At 43.7% G+C, this 24,636-nt stretch overlaps 1 protein-coding gene across 5 annotated transcripts in view; it reads left to right on the top strand.

Annotated features, from left to right (window-relative positions):
- Positions 1 to 324: 324 nt before the first annotated feature.
- Positions 325 to 24,636, top strand: part of LOC115533574 (transmembrane protease serine 9) — a 31,257-nt gene continuing 6,945 nt past the window's right edge. For 2 of the 5 annotated variants that reach the window (XM_030344131.1, XM_030344165.1), the window contains exons 1-6: positions 325 to 407; positions 21,803 to 21,823; positions 22,257 to 22,416; positions 22,544 to 22,812; positions 23,214 to 23,347; positions 23,662 to 23,929. In XM_030344131.1, coding sequence (XP_030199991.1) covers positions 356 to 407; positions 21,803 to 21,823; positions 22,257 to 22,416; positions 22,544 to 22,812; positions 23,214 to 23,347; positions 23,662 to 23,929 — 904 coding nt within the window. In that variant the 5' untranslated portion in view covers positions 325 to 355. Of the gene's footprint in view, positions 408 to 1,469; positions 1,491 to 2,803; positions 2,964 to 3,090; positions 3,360 to 3,766; positions 3,901 to 17,770; positions 17,909 to 21,802; positions 21,824 to 22,256; positions 22,417 to 22,543; positions 22,813 to 23,213; positions 23,348 to 23,661; positions 23,930 to 24,636 lie in introns of those variants that run through there. The other 3 variants (XM_030344155.1, XM_030344147.1, XM_030344138.1) reach the window with 3 other exon arrangements.

The following is a 24,636-nucleotide window of genomic DNA, read 5'->3' on the forward strand; positions in this document are numbered from 1 at the left end:
ACGTCACCTTTTAGCATCGGCTCAGCCGCTTGGAACCTAGAGCGAGGCGGTACTAGAAAAAGCAGCCACTTCAGGTACCAGATACCATGTTTTTGCGGTGGAAACGCAAAAAATGCGAGCTGAGTCGAGTCGAGTCGAGTCGTGTCGAGCTGGTACCATGCAGTGGAAAAGCGGCATAACACAGCCCTGAACATAGGTGAGGTAATGATGTAGTTTACACGGGCCGAAGCAGCCGCACCTGTCCCGTGGGCGTGTCTTCCACCTGTGTTGTGCTGTGGTAGTCGAGTGACAAGCAAAGGGGAGGAGAAAAAGGTTTTAAAAGGCTCAACTGAATTGAGGACTTGAAACTATTGGGATGGCTGGACTCAAGGCGCTATGGGTGGCGGTGCTACTGCTGGTGGTGCATGGTAAGTACCCCTCTCCTTCCTCCTGGGCTACCTGGACAGCTCACCTGGACATAGACCGGTTCACGGATAGGATTGTTTGTCCTCAGATCACACTTGTGTGGGTATATGTGTGTGTGTGTGTGTGTGTGTGTGTGTGTGTGTGTGTGTGTGTGTGTGTGTGTGTGTGTGAGTGTGAGTGTGTGTGTGTGTGAGAGTGTATACATTCTGAAAAAAGCTCAAAGCTTTGTATTGCAATCGCTGCCTTAATTTATATCTGGTTTTCCTTAGCAGTTTTTCCCAATGGGATTTGGTGTCCTTCGTTAAATTCTTTATTCATTAAGAATGCACACTACAAAAGGACTGAGCTTCTATGCTTTATAACGGAACTGAACTAACCGCCTTCAAACAAGAAACAAAACTGGCCAAAGCTGTCCACCAGGGTTTTTGCGTTTACCATCTTAAAAAGACGATGTGAACCAAACAAGATAATCCACATTATGGTGAATAGCACTTTCTACCGGTAATCTGTTTATGCCATTTTCCGATGCGATGAGGAAGTCATACAGGCGGCTCATATTTCACTCTGTAGCTTAAGGCCTCTGGTTCTGCCTTGAGTGGTTCCCCACTTTTTTGGGGCTGAAGGCTGAAGGACGACCACAATCTCCACCACAAACTCAAGTTACACCAACCAAAAGTTGAGATAATGATTGTGTAAAATACCACACAAATATTACAAGGATATGATCTATATATTATTCTAATTCTAATTCTATATTATATTCTATATTAATGCCAATTTAATCCTTTGACAGTGTGAAATGTATATTAAATTGTAGCAAGAATAATTGATGAATAATTATGAATCAAATCATAGGTAGTAGTAACTATATTGTAAACTAGTACATCGTTCAATAAGAATGTACAAATTCACCGGAGACTCTGTCACCTAGCTTAGGATAAATATATAGAAAAAATATGTTATTCGATCAAATGGTATATGTTATAGTTATCATTATATTATATTATTATTATCACATTATATTTGTTCACTTGTTATACATTTTCTCCCTTTTCTTTTTGCAGAGGCGTCCTCACAGCTAAATGGTAAGAGATTCTAAATAAAAACGCTACGTTTTAATTAATTATAATTTAACTTTTTATTTATATTTCATTTATGTAACCATTTATATTCCTAGAGGCTGCCCTATTTCCCTATCGATGCCCATACATTCTGCTTGAATGAATGTATTTAAAATTGATCAATTTCACACACATAAAAAGATTTTATATATATATATGCTATACACATAAAAAGATTTTAGTGTATAGCATATATATAGGCATTGTATATTTTCATGGATATCTACCCGTGACTTTATTTTACTCTTTTTGGTATTGTGCAAAGTGTCTGAGTATTTAGAAAAGAGCTATATCAATGAAATGTATTCAGAGTATACTATTAAAAATGGAGTGAGGCAGAGAATGTGGGCTTTGTCTTTACCCTGCGTTCACACCAAAAGATGCAAAAAGTTGACGCGCGGCACGATCCCATTCAAAGTGAATGTAGAGACGTGTTGCTGCTTTTCTGCCGCAGCATTTGCTGCCGAGAAAACAGGCAGCAAAATTTGATTTGCGGCGCGTCAAAATCTGATTTGCAGCACGGCATGCCCGTGCCCGCTGCCGGGCACGGGCGGCGGACGCGTTCACGTATTTTGCAGCACGTCAAATGCTGCTCGAGTTGAAATATTTCAACTTTTCGGCAGCAAACGCGTGATGACAGCCAATCAGCGTTCAACAGCGTTGCCACTGAGGCGTTGCCACTGAGTGACATGCCGTAACAGCCAATCAGTGTTACTCCCTTGGAGTGACCTAGAGTTCACTACCGTTACATTTATTTAGTAACTCGAAAAAACCCACAAATCAGCATTCTGTAGTGTAGTTGTGTTTACAGTTAAACTAAACTATGAGTACGCTAAAGGGCTAGAAAACAACCCCAAACAAAACCCACTTGGATGCCAGGCAGCACCAGCCTTCTAGGCTCCGAATGGTCTCATGAACCCAAAAACGACGGGCATTCCGACGTCGCTCCCTCTTCCACAACAGGTAAAGACATGCAATGCTCGTAATGTCGGCCATGGTTGCGAATGAATTCAGAAGCACCGCGGGCAAAACTTGCCGTGCCGCGAAACTTCCCGCGCTGCAAAACTGCGGCGCAGCAAAACTTTTGCTGCGCGTCAAAACCTTTGCTGCGCCGCAAATGCTTTGCTGCGCCGCAAAAACTTTGCTGCGCCGCAAAACTTTTGCTGCGCCGCAAAACTGCATCTTTTGGTGTGAACGCAGTATTAGTCAGGGGCACTGCAGCAGCAGGCGTTCATAGAGGCCATTGCTCCTTCTCTGATACCTTGAACCTTTTTCAGTGTGTGGTCGGGCTCCTCTCAACACCAAGATCGTTGGAGGAGTGGATGCTGCTCCGGGCACCTGGCCCTGGCAGGCCAGTTTGCAGACGTTTTACAATTTCTGTGGGGGGTCTCTCATCAACAATCTGTGGGTGCTGACCGCTGCCCACTGCTTCCCCACGTGAAGTCAATCTTCAACATCCGGCAATAGCCAAAACATGTTCCTCATCTCTGGTTCGTCAACAACTCGATGAACATTAATTTCAGATGAACGAGACTAACAGTGACGTTTTTTCCTTTCCGATCAGAACTGACACGAGGGGTTTCACGGTCTTCCTGGGCCGTCAGGACCAGGGGGGCAGCAACCCCAACGAGCAGTCCCGGACCATCTCCAGGATTGTCTGTCACCCCGATTACAGTGGGTCCACCAACGACAACGACATCTGCCTGCTGCAGCTCTCCTCGGCTGTCACCTTCACAGACTACATCGCGCCCGTCTGCCTGGCCGCGGACGGAAGCACTTTCAACAGCGGCATCATCAACTGGGTCACTGGCTGGGGCACCACCTCGTTTGGAGGTGGGTCTTCTTCTTCTGGCGTATGTCCCTAGACCTAGTCCTGAGTGTCGAGGTGTCTCTGAGACAAGACACCTCACCCTAACTGGTCCTGACGAGCTGGCTGTCGCCTTGCATGGTTGACACCGCCGACGGTGTGCTAATGTGTACATGAATGGTTGAATGGTTGACCATATTGTGAAGCGCTCTTAGTGGCCACTGGTTAGAAATGCGTTATATATATGCAGACCATGTACCATTTAACTAGTTAACATGTGTGCCACAGTTTAGAGTGGAGTCTCTGCACTTGCATTGTGCACTGTCAGACCCACTGAGGGGGTCGATACGACCGTAAATCAAGTCGTTTCACACAGCAGAGCCCCAGCATGAGCTGCCTTTTCAAAGTCCCGTTTCATTCCTTCCATTCATAGGTTCAGCCGCGGACATCCTCCAGGAAGTGGACCTGCCCATAGTGGGCAACAGGGAGTGTGACTGCAGCTATGGCCGAATCACCAACAACATGATCTGCGCTGGATTGTCGGCTGGAGGGAAGGACTCGTGTCAGGTAACTGTTAAACAGTCATGTTTTGAGAGGAGCTCCCTAGACTAGATTAGATTCAACTATTTTTGTTCTGGACAACAAAATGCAGTTTAGCATGCAAAAATAATGCATTAGGTGAGGCAGGAGGGATGACATAGTGAGTTAGGCCATATAGCGCACGAAAAGGTCATTAGTGCAAAACAAAACGTACCCCACCAATTCAGCATCAGACACCCAAAGCACAACACCAATCATAAAGGACCTGGCAATGACTCAAACTTCATGCAGTTTGAGGTATTTTGCTAACCCATCGTGGCTTTGATCCTCTTCCCCTAAAGGGGGACTCTGGTGGTCCTCTTGTAGTCAAACAGGGTCCGCAGTGGGTCCAGTCGGGAGTGGTGAGCTTTGGTCAAGGATGTGCCTTGCCCAAATTCCCTGGAGTATACGCCAGAGTATCCGAATATCAGGCTTGGATCAACGGTATCATCACCACCAACCAGCCCGGCTTCGTTGACTTCCGATCCGGGGGAATCAACAGCGACGCCACCTTCAACTGTGGCGACCCTCCATCCGGCCCAGTCACCGCCTCACCGACCGCCCCCGCCTCACCGACCGCCACCGCAGGTAAGTGGCCTTTTGTCTCCATCCGTGTACAATGGACAATGGTTGGATACTTGGTCTTTGTTGACACACGTCGCAGTGGTAACCTAGTGATATGCTAGAGCGTGGAGGTAAAACTATCATTTGGTCATCTATGATGGACTGTTATTCTGACATTATTCTGACTGTTATTCTGAGACACCATGATCAATTCCCCCTAAGCCAGTAATACATTTATTTAAATAACAAAATATACAGAAAAGCCAACTAGAATTGACTGGATTCATTCCCTTGACTAAAGCATCGGGTCGCGGCTCGGCTAAAGCTGTAAGGTTTCTATTTCATAAGCATTACAATGTTTGTTGACCTCTTCCATTTCTGTATTCTTTGGCTCACCCCTGATGGCCCCTGGTTCCAGCGTTGACGTGCGGCAGCGCCCCCATGAACACCCGTGACAGCAGGGGGCTGGTGCAGTCCGCCGGCGTGTGGCCCTGGATCGCTAGCCTGCAGGTCAACGGCACGCACATGTGCGGCGGCACCCTGGTGACTGCGGATGCCGTCCTGAGCGACGCCTCGTGCTTCACCATGTAAGTCTGCTTGTTGCGTCTGTCTTGACGATGAGGCTGTACGACGTGTGTTCTGTGTATGTTGCTCTTTGTATTTTTTTCCCAAGCACAACCATGTATCAATCCTTTCTTTCAGTTTTTACAGAATTTTACATTTGACAAACAGGGGGGATATTTCACACCTGACAATAATAATCCCTTACCCCTTGCTATCACTCAATGGTTACAGTCATTCGTCGTCCACACATTTATCAAGCGGTGTACAACTTATTTGCATGAATCAGAGCGTTCAAAAACGCATGTATCAATCCTGAGATAAAATAGGTGTGCTGTTGTTGTTGAGTGACAAGCCTATCTGCACCTTGATCAAATTGGATCAGGGTTTCTTTTACATGACGACATCCTGTTTCAAAAGGCTGTCGATCCCTCACCCTGGTGGTTTCCCTCCCTTCACTTAGGTACCCCAATGCCTCCTACTGGACGGTTGAGTTGGGCCGCCGGAATCTGAATGGCCCCAACTCCTTCAACATGACCCTGGGGGTGAAATCCATCACCCTCAGCAATCTCACCGGAGACAACATCGCCGTGCTCATGCTGTCCAGTCCACCGAGGCTCTCGGACTACATCCAGCCCATCTGTCTGGACCAGGGGATGGGCAGCTTCCTGAACAACACTGACTGTTGGATGGCAGGCTGGGGCATGGGCCAGGGAGGCGGTGAGGACCCCCATCCACAGCGCACCCCCTTCTGGTGTCAACGAGACTTTTTGTTACAAAATCGGATCATTGATTGTAGTTCTACTAGTTCTTTGTTTCAAGCACTCAGCGTGACTCTGTATATTGTTCAAACTGTTTGGTTGACCGGGACTTTCTCTTACCTGACCACAGCCCAAGAAACCCTGCAGGAGTTCAACACCACGGTGGTGGGTTGTAGCAACACGTCATCCAGTGACTACATCTGCACCGAAGCGCTGACTGTGAGAATGGTAATGAAAGGACAACAGTTCAGAATCCTCTTAATTCATGGCTCACAATCAGTGGCGGTTTGTCAATAGAGGGCGCTAGGGCGCCACCCCTCCGTGAAGTCTTCACTTGAATATATCTGCCAACTATTAATCAACTATTATCAATACGAAATGAATCAACAAAAATACAGAGCGTTAAATCAACATAAATACATAGTTGTATACATTAAACAGCGTCTATCCTCGTTTAATTGTGTGAGATACTTGTCACTGCCAGCAACCATTTAAATGTGTCTGAACGACAATGATTTGGGCTAGGCTAGTTATTGGTCTTTTGAAATAAAGCCTTCCTCCAAGTCAGGGGCGCCGGCCACGTTGAAGTCAATGAAAGCTCGCTAACTTTTTGCTGTCTATCAAGCAGACAACTTTTCATTGGCGCAAGAAAATTCTCCCTCGGGTCGCATCAGTGTGCGCCCCAGGCCAATGGTATTGCTTTTCTTTTTTATCACCACATGATTGGACAATTCAGCGAATCAATCAAATAGGTTACCTCCCTCAGCAGCATTTTGCGCAACACAACTACATGTAGAGAAGAGATAGATTGCTAAATAGCAGAGAGTTGCAAGCACTTTCAACCCTTTTCAGTGGAGGAATTGGACTCCCCAAGCAATGTTATACTTAAAAGGAGCACGTAAGTTACATATTAATTAAGTCCTTCGGCCTGTGGCATATAAACAAAATGAAGCAACTGTCCCATATTTCTAACTGCATTTGAAGTAGACATTGATTTTCACAAAAAATGGACGCTATAGGACAGTGATCATGATTTGTCTCAATATCAGAATAACAACAATGGGTCAAAAAGCAATGGCTGGTTGAATGGCCATAAAGTAGGTCTGTATATGCAGTGTAAGCTTGTCCAGGCCCTGCAAGTCAGGATGTAGGCTATGAATCTGAATGAATAGTAGGTAAATAGGTAGTGGCCATCCCCAAAATGCACCAGAATACAGGAAATTAATTCTGCGGGGGGGGGGGACCCCAGACCCACTGTCTATAACTGTGCCCCACCGACATTTTTGATCACTAGCTGCCACTGCTCACCATGCCAAAATGTATGTTCAAGATTTACATCATAGCCGTTTGCCTTGGCATAATGCCTGAGTCATATTTTAAAGTTCATTGTGTATTTAGCGTAAAAAGTTAGAAGATATAGATATAAGATATAGCCAATGAGGCCCAGTGAATCAGATATCACAATTTGGCCAAAATATGACTTAAATATGGCAATCATGCCCTGATGCTAACGATATGTGAGAATTGTGCATGATTTGTCATTGGTAGGCTACATTCATATCTTACAGTCCTTTTCAAGCTAGGGGTGGACACATGTTGGTGCTCTGGAGTTAGTTTAGAGGGCTGTTTGAGGCTAGGTGCCGGTGGGGATGACAACGTGTGTTTGGTTTCAGGGTGACGCCGGCGGCCCCCTGATGTGCAAGAGCGGCAACTCTTGGACCCAAGTGGCCGGGCTTCCCAACGTCATGGGCAACAGCAGCATGGTGCGCTCAGAGAGAGCCGCCGACCAGTCCGTGTTCACCTCCACAGCGCGATTTGCTAGCTTCCTGAAGGAAACTCTGGGGAGTCTTCCGTCCCCCACACCCACCACCAGTCACGCGTCAGACGCACGCTTCTCCATGTCCTACCTCCTCCTCCTCTCCTCCATCTACCTATTCTCTGCGCTGGTCTAGAGGCAGTGTGGCCTGGAAGGGCTCGACTCCGGTTTATATTCACGTTGTTTGGATCGCATGGAGGGAAGTATGTGATCATGTAAAGAAACGATCACACAGCGTCTTGTTGCTGGAGTCGGTGGAGTTTCATCTTACACATGATATATATAGTTTGTGTTGATCGTATTACCTTTTTGCTCTGCATGTGAAGGTGCAGAGTTATAAATACATATCTCTTTTTGATATGTGCTTCTTATTTTGTTTGGGGTTGGAATTGTCTTTCATTTAGCTAGCAATGGTTAGGAGAGACTAAAGGTTGGGAATGTAATTACTAGGGATGTGAAGAATGTGTCGACTCAACGGTCGATTCTCGACTCGTGCTCTAAACGACTCTAAAAATAGAAATCGATTAATCGTTTTTTTTTTTACTTTTTTTTTTTTTTTTTTTACATACAAACTGCTTCAATGTCCTTTGCAAAACATTGTAACCCATTTCTGCTTTCAAAATAACCAATTAATCAAAATACAATAAATCCTTCTCTTTTTTTTCAAATGGGAGACGTAGCTGTGTTGTTTTTCTAACGGTCACTTCTGTTCTGCTACACCGCTACGTCTCCCAAAAGCGATCTCTTCCTTTGTCCTTTCATGACAATGGCTTCACTTAAAAGTCCGGTGTGGGATAGTTTCACAAAGATTGAAGACAGAACAGTTAAATGTAAATTATGCCTCATGAAGTTTGCGTACCATTCGTCCACAACCGTGATGTTGAATCACCTGGCAAGGAGGCATCCTAAGCCTTCCAGCCAGCAAGGCAGCATCGCAAACTTCACGGTGAGATCCTGTGATAGCCGCCGGGCTGAAAGAATCAGCGGGTTGCTAGCCAAGATAATAGCCGGAGATATGCTGCCCATGAGCGTAGTAGAGGGGACTGGGTTACGCAATCTTATTTCATTTCTCGAGCCAACCTACACAGTGCCATGTCGCCAAACGATTAGTGTGAGGCTGGAGAAAATGTACCGCGAAGCAGCAGCCTCCCTCCGCGAGATCCTGTCCTCAGCTGACAAAGTTGCCATCACCACTGATGCCTGGACAGCTTTGACGACTGACTCGTACGTGACGGTGACCGTTCACTTTTTCAGCGACTGGGTTCTGCAGAGTGCGATCCTCCAGACCCGCTCAATGACAGAGAGGCACACTGCTGAGAACATGGCCCACGTCTTGCAAGCCGCCGTTGACATTTTCTCATTTTTATTATCACTAGGGTTTGGGTGCAACATTTTAATTCTAAACAGCAGTTGTGGTCCCAAAAATGTTTCTTTTTGTAATTCAGCACGCACAGCCGATGAATTAACGGCTGGAGGCGCATGCAGCCAGACCCTTCCCAGATCGCAAAACACTGCGGTTGCCTACTAGCAACTTGCTCGAAAATATTAAATATTTATTTAAAATATTTATTTACTGTGCGGAATCTCAATCAGTGACCGCACCATGCAGACAGGAGTGCGCCCAGTCTCCAGGTGCACCTTCTCAAGTACTGCAAAAATACCTCTGCCAAAATACACCAAAACATGAATTTTCGTTCACAAATATTTATTTAAAAACGAAAATATATATATATATATTTTTTTTTTCGAGCCGAAAAAAAGAGAAGAAATCGATCGATTTTTCGATTTATCCTTCCTACACGTCGACTCACAGAAAACGAGTCGTTTAACATCCCTAGTAATTACACTGGGGGTGTGTCATATGACCTTAACAAGCAGAATAGTCAATTTCAAAGTTTCATTTAAAAAATAAATTCAGTTAAACAAGTTGATCATGAGAAATGAATACCGCTGTAGAGGTTTTTGAAGTGTGAATGCCCGATATGAATACTTAATAATACCATTACAGTTGGGAGAACAGTCAATGGGAACCCACTGTTTCAGCAGTAATACAAACAATATGGCTGGGTTGCACCAACATGGATTGATTAATCCTGGTTTAGGGTTCTATGGTAAGTAAATCTAGGTTAAAACTGATTCATAATTAATCACAGATGTGTTGCACATTTGAGTTGTAACTCTGGATTAGGTAAACTAGTTTAAACAAGGATTAAAATAGGATTAGTTTGTGTTCAGTGTCTGCCATGATGGATTCCGGCAAAATGTGAACAAATTCAGGATGTAGGTTCGATAAAGATGGACCACAATATATTCACAAGCCTTCTCGTAAACTCGTTGCTTTTTGAAAAAATGTAACCGTTGTTACCTTAACTGTTACAGCTGACACTACAGCACTTGATACTTGTAGCAAGCTAGCTTGGCTTGTACATTTTTTAGATATGGCACGACACGTTAAAGTAAGATATGGCACGTCAAAGGGGATCCAACTTTTTGACATTTGAAAAGATGTTGCTCAAGGACTTGATGGAGGAGTTTGGTGTTATTATTGAGGATAAGAGGACCGACAGTATGACGCTCAGTAGCGGCGTGGTAACCGGGAGAGTCGAGAGAATTCCCGGTGGGCTGTTAATGTTCCGGGGCCGACCGCCGGGCTGATTTTGCGAGCTAACTATTGCATATATAAGTTCCTTGCTACGCCGTCCGGCCAGCCAAAGCTGTGCGCTACTCTCTCTCTCTCTCTCACTGTCTCCCACATACAAACACACGCAAGCACTCACAAACTTTTCCAACCAACTCGATATTAGTAGAGGGGGAGTAAATGAGTGGCCCCTCCCCAAGTGGCACGACCGTGGTGGGCCTTGAATCGCAGAAAGCTAAATACGTACACAGCTATGATGACGTTGAACTCTATACGCCATAACAAATAAATGAGAATAGGCCATGAAGGAGATGAAAATGGGCAGATTTTGAAAAAGTAGCTAGCTAACCATTATTATCAGTATGATTTATCAGTACAAATGCTGTATAATAATAATAATCATACATTTTATTTCAAGCGCCTTTCATGTCTCCCAAGGACACTGTGCAGTAAAGGTAAAACAAAATGTTAATAAAATAACATTAGACAAACAGAGAAAATAAAACAGACACTGAACATTTGTTAAACACAGTATAAAAATCAAAACAAAACAACTAGATAATACATTAAACGGCGGTAAAAGATACATGGGAAGAGGAAATGGAAGGGGGTGGTGGATTGGTCAGCCCAGGTCAAGGTCAGGGTAGGAGGCGTTGGGGGAAGGAGGGAAAAGCCAGGGTGAAGAGGTGGGTTTTCAATAGAGGTTTGAAAGTGGACAGGGTGGGAGGGAGCTCCAGGACCTTGGACCGGCCACGCTCAACGCCCTGTCTCCCATGGTGCGGAGGTGTGCAGCGGGGGTGGAGAGGAGGTGGGCTTCAGTGGAGCGCAAGGTGCGGGTTGGTCGGTACGGGGGCCAGGAGGTTAGAAAGATAGGAAGGTGCAAGATGATGTTGTGCTTTGAAAGCAAGGAGAATGATTTTAAATTGAAAACAGTAACAGGGAGCCAGTGTAGTTGGTGGAGGATGGCAGTGATGCGTTGCCAGGGCCTAGTGCGGGTGAGAACTCTTGCAGCGGAATTTTGTACGTATTGTAGTCTGTTAAGTAACTTTGCTGAGACACCGAAGAGAAGGGGCATTGCAGTAGTCTACTCTGGAGGATATGAAGGCGGGGATATGAAGAGGGTGGAATCTATAATGACAACACGGTTTTTATCTTCAGAGGTGGTGGTGGTGAAAATTATGAGGATGGATAAATGAGAGTGCAGTCAAACTGAGATAAATAACTGAGAATGCAGCCAAAGACTTTTTTTAATTTTTGCAGCCAAAGAACTGAGGCAGCCCAGCAATGCTGATGAGATATACATATGCAGAACAATAGGAAAATATATAATATTTAGCAGGGGCGATTGTAGATTCTGACTTTTGGGGGAGCTCAGCCACCAGGAAGCCACAGGGGTACATGAGGTTTATAAAGGGGGAGGGGATTTTGAATATCGTAGATTTGATTTCCTGCATTCTGCTGCACTCAAGGGCGACGTGGTGGAGATCCTGAATTGATTCTGGTGGGGGGTAAATCTGTATATTTATCCATCAATCCAACACATTGTATATTTTTAAACAGTCTGCTGGTTTATTCAGTCAGAAAAGCACAGACCTTTTGTCACAGTTTAACCTCAGTTAAACTCATAATACCAATGAGTATTTCATCCAAGAGAAAAGGATTAAACACATTTTGGCTAGTCTCTAGCTCTTAAAGAAGGAATAATTTGTTCATGACTTAACCTTTTTATCTGAGTTATAGACAACATTGATGTAAATTTAGTATTATGTAATATTATATTATCCATGATTTTTCTTTTGTCCTGTCCAAGATTCTGGGACCTTTATTTTCTTAGTTACTATGCTGTGACATGCTACTTTGCTGTGAGCTCCGGGGCTATGTTTGTTGTATTGTTTATACCACTGCTATTGGTCGCTGATGTGTTCCCATCATGCTTTGCTTGAGGAAGTCAGTAAGTGAGGAGTTAGTGAAGACAGTTTGTTAATGTTAAGTGCTCGTTGAGTAAGGTCTTGGTGTACTCGATGGTGTAACGATACAATAAAGTCACTGAAAGAATATCACGCCTCTGATTTTGACATTCGCCACAGTAAACTGTACATGGTAAATATGGAAAATGGATAGAAAAAATGTCGAACTATTATTCTATTGACACCGGAATTGCGTATTTTAGCGACCCTGGGACATTTAAAGAGTTTGTGTGTTATTTGTTGCATTGTCAATCAGTGTGAGGGGCGAATCGCCCGGCCAGCTGGGGGCGGGGCTTGGGAGAACAGGAGGGTGGGGGTATGCGTGTCGAAGGGTTCTGGTTCGCAGTAGTGGTGGATTTAATGATTTGTTTACGTGAACCAGTTTGCGTCAGTCAGTTCGCCAAGAGGAGTCGTTCGCGAATCGTTCTTTCGTTTGTTCGTTCAGTCAGTCCAGTTTCCGTTCCCGGTAGCGGTGAATCGCATCAAGGAATGCACCCATTGCATGGTTCTCAGCTGAGTCAGTCAGACTCAGTGCTACCGGAAACTCAACGGAACCTGTTACGTCGAGTTTCCGGTGAATCGAATGGTGAATCGAATCATGGAATGTGTTTGTGCACGGTTCTGCTGACTCTGAGTCAGTCAGACTCAGACTCTCAAAGGATCTTGGAACTTAAGTCGGTCATCAGCTGCTGACTTTATCCTGAAAGGTGAGTCAATATCGTTAATTTTATAAATTAAAAAGATACCCGAGATAAAGGAACAATGTGTCAACCCTAACCCAAAGAATATACAAAGACAAGACATGCATTTACCATTTCACTGATATTAAATCGTATTATCGTACGCTTAATAAGCCCCTTAGTTTTTTCCCCCCAAGAAATCGGTTTATTTCTGTCTTGCATACGATTGTCTGGTTCTCATGAGTCGTCTCGGTCCCTCTTCACCACTCACATAGTGAGTGAACGAACTGTCAGCGAGTCGTGGGTCTGGGAGGAGTCGAGTCTGAGTCACGAACGAGACAAACGAGACGAACGAGAGAGAAGAACCAGTTCGGTTCATTCGTTTTAACGATTCGTTCATTCGAACGAATCAGTTCGCGACTGAACCACCTCTAGTTCGCAGTTGTGTGCGTCCTGGTGAACCTGCTGGTGGGTGTGTATTTTGGCTGTTGGTTACGGGTTACAGGGACAGGTTTGTAGCAATAAAGGTTTGTACCAGTACTTATGATATCCCTTATTTCACAGTTGAGGTCATCACAGTATCAACATACATTTTTATAAAACTTGTGATGCAAAAAAATCTAAAAGTGCAACATGTACTAGACTAACACTATGAGATACAGACCCCTATTTCGGGAGCACTAAACTATGTCGCCTCACTTTCAGGGACCCATACATTTTTATAAAACTTGTGATGCAGAAGAAAATCAACAAGTAGGCTACGCCTTGTACTAGACTAATACTATGAGTCTAGAAGGTGTTGTACTTGTTGATTAGCTCACGTTGTTCTGGCAAGGAAAACGCCTCCAGCTGATAAAATTCTGCAAGCGTTTTTTTTTTCCTGAAAATTAGTGTTACCGATGTGTTTAACCGCCGACTTGTGTGGGTACCAACAGCGCTGGAAGGACGACACCGCTACACAGGACTTGGTCTTCGCTGGTCCTCTTTAATCTCCTGTTTGAATGGCGACACACAAACCGTGTCAACCACCATCAACTGCATTAATGTTCAGACCTCAAGCCTAGATAGATTTATCTGCCTCAAATATACATTCTACATAAAACACCTGATCGTATAGTGGTTAATTTATATAACTCCATGTGAATCCCATATTTATGAAAGCCCACCTGTTTGAATGGCGACACACAAACCGCGTCAACCGACATCAACTGCATTAATGTTCAGACCTGTCTAACAAAAAGTAACAATTATAATCCAAAATAAAAACCAAACATAACCGAGAAACCGCTAGCGAGCCAACAGCTAGCTAATTAGCTTTAGCTCAACACGCGGTGGGGAGTACTACTTTAAATATAATAGTAATTCCTGCACATAAATGTCTGTTAATTTCCTATTACATACAGGTAATACTTACATTCGAAATACACAACATCGGTCGGTACAAAACGAGCCAAAACCATTAAACACCACATCGCTCACGTGTACTCACCTCCAGCCTAGATAGATTTATCTGCGGTGGTATGTACGGCGCGCGAAAATAGACAATCGATGCAGTTGCACCATTCAGTCGCTAGGTGGCAATAAAACAACACATCTTCATTATATATATACATTTGTTTTGTAGTAATTCAAACTAAGGGTATTACCGACCCTGTTACATTAGCACCCGTGTCAACTTTTTCTGCTCCTTGCTCCTTATCATTTTTTGCTTATCATCCTATGCACCATTACAAGCCTCTGCCGATTTAAACATTAGGCAATTCAAGAAGAGGCATAGATAGAATCGCCTCGTGGTCAACTGTCGTTTATATACATCTGACAGATTATGTCAAGGTTTTAAAATGAATTATTACCTGGTCATGTTATAACACAGCTGGAAATCGTGGATTTTCTGATAAAGACTAGCTAGCCTCTTTGACAGACGAAACAGCAGAAACTATGTTAGGTGCGCTTGTGCTGCATTAACGGTTTTGTCAAACAGGAGACGCCCACCCACCAATCAGAGGTAAGAGATTCCTGCAGGAAGGTTGAGCTCGATCTCGCTATCCCATTTGAGCCTGTTCATTATAGCATGCATCCTCTAATTGCTTGTGTAAAAAAACCTGGTAGAATATTGGAATTGAATGGGTTTGTTTATTTGTTTTTGTGGTTTGGAGGCACGACAGCTTTGTCCAGTGCAGCGTTTCATTGTTCAGGGGCTCGTACATAGAAAGATAACCCCCAGCCGTTCCCCCTAATTGGGGTGGGCTCGGCTGCGTCACGGAACTCCCGGGCGGAAAGTGAGTCGCACTCCGGCCCTGACTACGCTGGACAAGAAGGAGGGGACCCGGGTGAGGTAAGCAGAGCGCTTCAGTGGCTCAACTGAGATTAAAGAGACGAGGGACAAGTCGCAACTGAAACCCTGCTGGAAAAACTTAAAGGCAAAGTCAAAAAAGGATGTAGCCGAAGATAAAGGGGAAATTTCTGTTGACATGTACAAGTATCTGCCCTCCATTGTCACAATCTGTTGCATTTACTTTGTTAGACATACTATTCTGGATGCAGTGTTGTGTGTACAGCGGCAGCCAATAGGATGTCCCTGAATTGACATGTGACCTAGGAGAGGTCAAGTGAGCGCGCGTTTTAATAAACGATGGTCAGTTCCAGTCAAACAGCACTGATGCCCCACTGTGTGTTATTTCTACATTTATTATATTCGGCCTAGCACTGGGTATATGCACGCCAAGATCGTTGAGCAAACCATCTCTGCTAGCAGGTTATGGGCCCAGAGTTACACAGAGTTTCCATCGAGTTTTTCACCGAGAGAAAAGTCGCGACGTACCGCGTGTCCGGTGAGTTAGCATACAAAGCTAGCGCCATGAGAAGAAGAGCCTACGAGTCAAGTTGCCGATGGTCACGGCTGGTTTTTGGGGCCAACGTGACTGAAACACCAGATTATAGAGTTAAAGCACACATGCCTTCAATTCCGATGCCACCAACCTATGTCATCCACCCTGATAAGAGAATATCAAACATTTCTACTACTACTAAAAGTCAAATCAGTTACAAAATCGGCATACTATCACCTTAAAAATGTAGCAAGACTTAGAGGGCTCATGTCCACCGAAGACTTACAAAAACTTGTACATGCCTTTATCACTAGTATGCTTGATTACTGCAATGGTCTCCTTACAGGTCTCCCAAAACAAACTCTGAGGAAGCTTCAGCTTGTTCAGAATGCTGCTGCTAGAGTTGTAACAAAGACCAAAATATTTGAACAGATTACACCAGTTCTGAAATCGTTACATTGGCTTCCTGTAGGTCAGAGAATTGATTTTAAAATCATGTTGCTAACCTATACTTCCCTACATGGTTTAGGCCCAAAATATTTAACTGATATGCTTCCATTACATAAGCCATCTAGACCATTAAGATCCTCTGAGACCAATCTGTTAATTATTCCCAGAGTAAACACGAAACATGGGAAAGCAGGATTTAGTTACTATGCAACAAATAGCTGGAATAAACTCCCAGAGGATTTAAGACTTGCCCCAACTCTGAGCACCTTTAAAACAAGACTGAAGACTTTTATGTTTGCTTTAGCTTTCTGCTAAAATCTTAAATACATTGCATTGCCTTTTTAACTTTCTATTTTACCCATTTCTTTGCATATGTTTTCTTTTGCTTATCTTTTATTTTATTGTATGACAATGTTTATATGTGAAGCACTTTTAGTCTGCCTTGTGTATGAAAAGTGCTATATAAATAAAGTTGCCTTGCCTTGATATTGTAAGATATTTTTTCTTTTGCACTTTTATTTGTACAATAGTATCAACAATAATTCATATCTAAAAGTAAAAATGGTTATAAATAAAGAGACAGAAGCTTGCGCTTTCCCTGTCAGAATGACTTTGCACTTTGGAGTTGAAGGCCTAGGAAGTAACCGGAAGTATTGATTAATGGGCACATAAATCACTCACAATATGTGTATCATTTATAAAATGTTTCCAAAATAGGGTTAAAGTCCAGTTTTTGGCGTTTTTGGCATTAACGGGTGTTTTCTAATGCCATTCGGCGATCATATCACGTTGGGGAGACGTGGTGGAAGGTAGCCTAAACTAAAACTAAACTCATTACGTCCATCGCATCAGGCCTGTCCTGACTGTTGCATTGCAGCTGTAGTCCTCAATGATGGTAATAATAATAATAATAATAATAAAAATTATACATTTAATTTGAAGGCGTCTTTCTTGGCACTCAGGGACGCCGGGAAAAGACACACAAAAGTCATTAAGAAAAAACAACAATAAGATAAAGAAAAAATAACAATAGTAAGGGACAGCAATTGGCATTAGATGGAATAGGCCGTTTTGATGATGTGCTGAAATGTCTTTGCTAGTGTCGCACTACTAACTTTTTTCTATGCTGAGGTTTTTACTATCATCCTACATGATCACTGACCAAGTATAAGTAACTACTTTTTGGTATTTGCCGATACGGAGTACCGATACGAGTACTCAATATTACAATTATAGTTTAAAGAACTAATTTGAACACACTGTTTCAGCAACCAATATACCAAAATACCAAAAAAACTGACCAAGTACCAAGCCTAGTAGGGGCGAGCTGAGGCATTCAAGTGTTTTGCCGCTCTTTTGCATTGTTACCCAATTAAGGTTAGAGTTAGGGTTACCTAAACATGGTGACATAGATGTACTATAGGCTAGACCGCCTGCCTCCGGCGAACATGCATTCCCTGCATTACGTAAGTACTTGTGGCGGGTGATGGGCCAACCATCTAACACAGCCCTGAACATAGGTGAGGTAATGATGTAGTTTACACGGGCCAAAGCAGCCGCACCTGTCCCGTGGGCGTGTCTTCCACCTGTGTTGTGCTGTGGCAGTCGAGTGACAAGCAAAGGGGAGGAGAACATGGTTTTAAAAGGCTCAACTGAATTGAGGACTTGAAACTGTTGGGATGGCTAGACTCAAGGCGCTATGGGTGGCGGTGCTACTACTGGTGGTGCATGGTAAGTACCCCTCTCCTTCCTCCTGGGCTACCTGGACAGCTCACCTGGACATAGACCGGTTCACGGATAGGATTGTTTGTCCTCAGATCACACTTGTGTGGGTATGTGTGTGTGTGTGTGTGTGTGTGTGTGTGTGTGTGTGTGTGTGAGAGGGTTTACACTCTGAAGAAAGCTCAAAGCTTTGTATTGCAATCGCTGCCTTAATTTATATCTGGTTTTCCTTAGCAGTTTTTCCCAATGGGATTTGGTTTCCTTCGTTAAATTCTTTATTCATTAAGAATGCACACTACAAAAGGACTGAGCTTCTATGCTTTATAAGGGAACTGAACTAACCGCCTTCAAACAAGAAGCAAAACTGTCAAAAGCTGTCTACCAGGGTTTTTGCGTTAACCATCTTAAAAAGACGATGTGAACCAAACAAGATAATCCACATTATGGTGAATAGCACTTTCTCCCGGTAATCTGTTTATGCCATCGTCCGATGCGATGAGGAAGTCATGCAGGCGGCTCATGTTTCACTCGGTAGCTTAAGGCCTCTGGTTCCGCCTTGAGTGGTTCCCCACTTTTTTGGGGCTGAAGGCTGAAGGACGACCACAACTCCACCAGAAACTCAAGTAACACCAACCAAAAGTTGAGAAAATGATTGCGTAAAATACCACACAAATATTACTAGGATATGATCTATATATTATTCTAATTCTAATTATATATTGTATTCTATATTATTGCCAATTTAATCCTTTGAAAGTGTGAAATGTATATTAAATTGTAGCAAGAATAATTGATGAATAATTATGAATCAAATCAGAGGTAGTAGTTACTATATTGTAAGTTAGAACATCATTCAATAAGAATGTACAGACTCACCAGAGACTCTGTCGCCTGTGTTAGAGAAACTCTGCATTGCCCTCTATTTAAAGAGAGCAGCTGCCATTGAGTGGGGTTCTTTGACTTGTAAATTGCTTTCACCACTGACTTTGTGTGAACATATTTTCCGTCAATAATGGACTCAGCAGAACCACAATAGTGGGTTGGTGGAGAATCCCTTAATGTTATTTAAAATGCCTTTAGTCTCATTCCCCATGAACCAGACCGACAAAAACCTGTATGCATCAGATTATGAATGGAGCTGTCAGCACTTCAGTTGATGTTTCTGGAATCAAGTCCAACCCTACCTCAGGATCCTTGTTGTGTCAGAAATAACCCCAGTTAATCAGTTATTGTAGGACATGATTTTGAGATACACTCTAGTTTCCTGGTATGATGTCACTCTTTTAATGTGCTCCCTGTTGTAGGAAGCATGGAAGCATGGAAAGCATGTCATACAGGAAGCATGACATACAGATGTCAGATACAGAATGCCAACAACATGCCAACATCTGACCACAGATACTGGGACTATACAGTACTAAATGGGTTGTGTCAGACACCCATTGTGTAGGATACGCCAAACAGAGAAGAACCAACTTCAAGAATTAACTTCACAAAGTGTGCTTGTGAGATAAGAGGTCTTAAATTGACTCACTCAAGTGATGCGTACTGCAGAGTCAAATTGCTGATTGGGTTTTATGCTGGTCAATCAACGAGGTGAAGGTAGGGTTATGGTTAGGTTTAGGGGTTAGGTTAAGGGTTAGAAGGGGATTGTGGTTATGATTAGGGTTTAAGGTAGGGTTATGGTTTGGTTTAGGGGTTATGGTTAGGATTCAGACCTGCAAACTCCTCAGAGGAAAAAAGGTGACAGTGTCACGGGGGGATTTTTTTTTTATTGTAATATACAAATGACACTACTCTAAGCGTGACTTAAAACTCTTTATCAAAATTCAATGTCAAAACATCCTTACGGCTTATAAAAAATATTTTATTTACAACTGTCACCATTTTTTTTTTTGTCTCTTATTATTGGAGAGACAAAAAATAATTATTATTCTGTGAAGTTGATGAATTGTCACTTTTAGGTTTTCTACCCAGTTACCAAAAAAAGAAACATTTGGAATAGTATGCGCTGTGGCAAGCACATGGTTTGCATGTGTTACTTCGAAGGCAAAAAAAATCTAAAATACAAGAAAACACAAAAACCTACATTCAACCAGTGGGGTATGGCCCCTGACTCTCTGAGGAGGTAGGTACCTCCAGGTACCACCTCCATGCCAGGGCGCCCTGAATTTATGTTTATTAACAGCTCCTCCACTGGGGTCAAGACAATTTGAGGGCCAGATCCAGTCTGCCGACTGTCGGCCTATTCACGATTTGCTTAAAAAAATGGCTAATTTAAATTTATACCAATACGATGGTGGCAAAAGCTTACCAGTTTTTATGTTTTTTTATACTTCATTTCTATACTTGATCCGCTGACCGCTTGGAAGCCATCGGAGTACATCTTTTTTTAGAAGAAAGGGGTTATGTGGTAGGATCTTTAAGAATGCTTAACTGGGATATATATTCATGGCTCAAATATAAAGGATCATGCTTTTGAGGTGTAACTAACGCATTTACGCGTTCAGCGATCCGCTGCCAGGCTTTGGTTCTCCGGGTTGCAGAGGCTTTAGCGTTCCTTTTCCTTGTGATAATGTCCTTCTCCTCGTCATAGCTCTCCAGGAGAACCTGAAGTTCCATTTCATTGAAATAAGCGGCCCGTTTCGCCATTTCGAACAGGGTTTCCATGATCCATACATCACGTCTTTTTAGGTTTGGCGGTGACGCGCACAACCCTGTGTTAACCAACCCCGAGTTGATTGAACTAATGCATAACCGCTGCTGTGGAACCGAAAACTCTGGGTTAGTCGGCACAGGGTAAATCAACCTAGAGTTCAGCGTTAACTCAGTGTTTGTTAAACCTCCGTTCGTGGAACACCCCTCTGGACGAGGGTTTCGCAAGCTCTCTTGCGTTGTTTGGCGCGCATGAGCGGTAGGCGACCGTCTCATCCAATGGCGAGCTCAGTTGGCGCTGTGTGCTTCAAGATTCCGATTGGCCCAGAGAAATGTCAATTATAAGAAAGATTCTGAAGCAAGTGCTGAGATTCCGATTGGCCCAGAGAAATGTCAATTATAAGAACGATCCAATAATTTTCTAAATTTCCCCCCCCCAAAAACAAAACTCTCCGGTTCTACACGATTCACGTGAATGACCAAATTGACCAAGAAAACGGCGATTGTCGCCAAAAAGCGACAAGTTTGCAGCTCTGAGGATTAGGGTTATGGTCGGGTTTAGGGGTTAAGGTAAGGTGATGGTTAGGTTTAGAGGTTAGGGGTAGAATTGTTGGTTATGGTCATGGTTATGGTTAGGTAAAAATATATTGGTTTCCGGTACGGATCAGTGACACTCACAGGAGCAGATTTATTAGCTGTTTTGTTTTTTCGTTGTTCCTACTTCCGTCACGATATGTACATTTCCATCACAGTAGGAGAAATTCCATGGACCAATCAAAGAGTTTTATTGGCTCTGCAGTGAGCAGCCACTCGATGGTCCGCCTATCAGAGTATGAGCCTGAGATTGGACCGTTGAGCTGTCAACTGATAGGTCCTGCCTGAAATAGCTCCGCCCATTTGTTGAACAACATATCTGTTAACATTTTTTTACCTAGTGAATATATACAATGACCATTCTATTATAATGTCGCTTAGGATAAATATATATAAAAAATATGTTATTCGATCAAATGGTAATCAATGGTAACTGGATGTGCACAACTTTCACATGGGTGTAAACTCAGAAACGTTTGAGTTAAATAGACTGCACTACCTCCCAGGGAACAGACACAGAATTACAACATCGGCACTTTATTTTGAAAAAATTGTATTTTATTGTTATTATTATAGTTATCATTATATTATATTGTTATTATCATATTATATTTGATTCACTTGTTATACATTTTCTCCCTTTTCTTTTTGCAGAGGTGTCCTCACAGCTAAATGGTAAGAAATTCTAAATAAAAACGCTACGTTTTAATTAATTATAATTTAACTTGACCATTTATTTACATTCCCCGAGAGGCTGCCCTATTTCCTTATCGATGCCCATACATTCTGCTTGAATCAATGCATTTAAAATTGATCAATTTCACGCTAAAAAGATTTTAGTTTGTGTATAGCATGTTATCTTTGCATATACATAGGCATTGTATATTTTCATGGATATCTACCCGTGACTTTATTTGACTCTTTTTGGTATTGTGCAAAGTGTCTGACTTTTTTGAAAAGAGCTACATCAATTTAATGTATTCGGAGTATACTATTAAAAATGAAGTGAGGCAGAGAATGTGGGCTTTGTCTTTAGTCAGGGGCACTGCAGCAGCAGGCGTTCATAGAGGCCATTGCTCCTTCTCTGACACCCTTGAACCTTTTTCAGTGTGTGGTCGGGCTCCACTCAACACCAGGATCGTTGGAGGAGTGGATGCTGCTCCGGGCACCTGGCCCTGGCAGGCCAGTTTGCACACGTCTGGCCCCTTCTGTGGGGGGTCTCTGATCAACAATCTGTGGGTGCTGACCGCTGCCCACTGCTTCACCACGTAACAACAATCTTCTACATCCGGCAATAGCCAAAACATGTTCCTCATCTCTGGTTCGTCAACAACTCGATGAACATTAATTTCAGACGAACGAGACTAACGGTGACGTTTTTTCCTTTCCGATCAGAACTGACACGACAGGTTTCACGGTCTTCCTGGGCCGTCAGGACCAGGCGGGCAGCAACCCCAACGAGCAGTCCCGGACCATCTCCAGGATTGTCTGTCACCCCGATTACAGTGGGTCCACCAACGACAACGACATCTGCCTGCTGGAGCTCTCCTCGGCTGTCCCCTTCACAGACTACATCGCGCCCGTCTGCCTGGCCGCGGACGGAAGCACTTTCAACAGCGGCATCATCAACTGGGTCACTGGCTGGGGCACCACCTCGTTTGGAGGTGGGTCTTCTTCTTCTGGCGTATGTCCCTAGACCTGAGTGTCGAGGTGTCTCTGAGACAAGACACCTCACCCTAACTGGTCCTGACGAGCTGGCTGTCGCCTTGCATGGTTGACACCGCCGACGGTGTGTGAATGCGTGCATGAATGGTTGAATGGTTGACCATATTGTGAAGCGCTCTTAGTGGCCACTGGTTAGAAATGCGTTATATATATGCAGACCATGTACCATTTAACTAGTTAACATGTGTGCCACAGTTTAGAGTGGGGTCTCTGCACTTGCATTGTGCACTGTCAGACCCACTGAGGGGGTCGATACGACCGTAAATCAAGTCGTTTCACACAGCAGGGCCCCAGCATGAGCTGCCTTTTCAAAGTCCCGTTTCATTCCTTCCATTCATAGGTTCAGCCGCGAACATCCTCCAGGAAGTGGACCTGCCCATAGTGGGCAACAGGGAGTGTAACTGCAGCTATGGCCAAATCACCAACAACATGATCTGTGCTGGATTGTCAGCTGGAGGGAAGGACTCGTGTCAGGTAACTGTTAAACAGTCATGTTTTGAGAGGAGCTCCCTAGACTAGATTAGATTCAACTATTTTTGTTCTGGACAACAAAATGCAGTTTAGCATGCAAAAATAATGCATTAGGTGAGGCAGGAGGGATGACATAGTGAGTTAGGCCATATAGCGCACGAAAAAGTCATTAGTGCAAAAAAAAACGTACCCCACCAATTCAGCATCAGACACCCAAAGCACAACACCAATCATAAAGTACCTGGCAATGACTCTAACTTCATGCAGTTTGAGGTATTTTGCTAACCCATCGTGGCTTTGATCCTCTTCCCCTAAAGGGTGACTCTGGTGGTCCTCTTGTAGGCAAACAGGGTGTGCAGTGGGTCCAGTCGGGAGTGGTGAGCTTTGGTCGAGGATGTGCCTCGCCCAACTTCCCTGGAGTATACGCCAGAGTATCCGAATATCAGGCTTGGATCAACGGTATCATCACCACCAACCAGCCCGGCTTCGTTGACTTCCGATCCGCGGGAATCAACAGCGACGCCACCTTCAACTGTGGCAACCCTCCATCCGGCCCAGTCACCGCCTCACCGACCGCCCCCGCACGTAAGTGGCCTTTTGACTCCATCTGTGGACAATGAGGGTGTTGGATCCTTTTGTCTCCATCTGTGGACATGAGGGTGTTGGTAACTCTGTCTTTGTTGACACACGTCGCAGTGGTACCCTAGTAATATGCTAGAGTGTAGGCCTGTCACGATAACAAATTTTTCTGGGCGATTAATTGCCCCAGGAATTATTGCGATAAGCGATAATATTGCCGTTTTTCAACTAATATAATGATAAAGTACAGCCTTTCGAAGATCAATAAACCTTTATTTTTAAAGAACACTGGAACTGGACTGCTGGAAGACATTTAAAATATCCCGAATAAATTAACAAAACAACCAAAAACAATCTATTATTAACAAAAAATGCTCTTGAATAAAAACCAAACACCACCAAAAACAATAAATAAAATTGAAACACTAAATAAAAAGGATGTAAACACGATTGCGCCACGACTCCGCCTCCCACACAGACAATGCAACAAGTTAGTAGCCGCGTTTACATGGCACATCTGATCCGCATAGATTTCTATGCGGCATAGATCTGTTCCTAAAATGTGTTCCGAATGTACTGTATACATGGCAGTAACAAAAGTGTCCGTTCTGTCTCTCGAGCACACCTGACACATCTCTGGACCGGCGGCGACATAATGGATGTCTTATCACTATCGGGGATTTTAAATTAGATTTGAATGAAAGCACAGCAGG

This window comes from Gadus morhua, chromosome 2, assembly GCF_902167405.1.
Source record: "Gadus morhua chromosome 2, gadMor3.0, whole genome shotgun sequence".
NCBI classification, from domain to species: Eukaryota; Metazoa; Chordata; class Actinopteri; order Gadiformes; family Gadidae; genus Gadus; species Gadus morhua.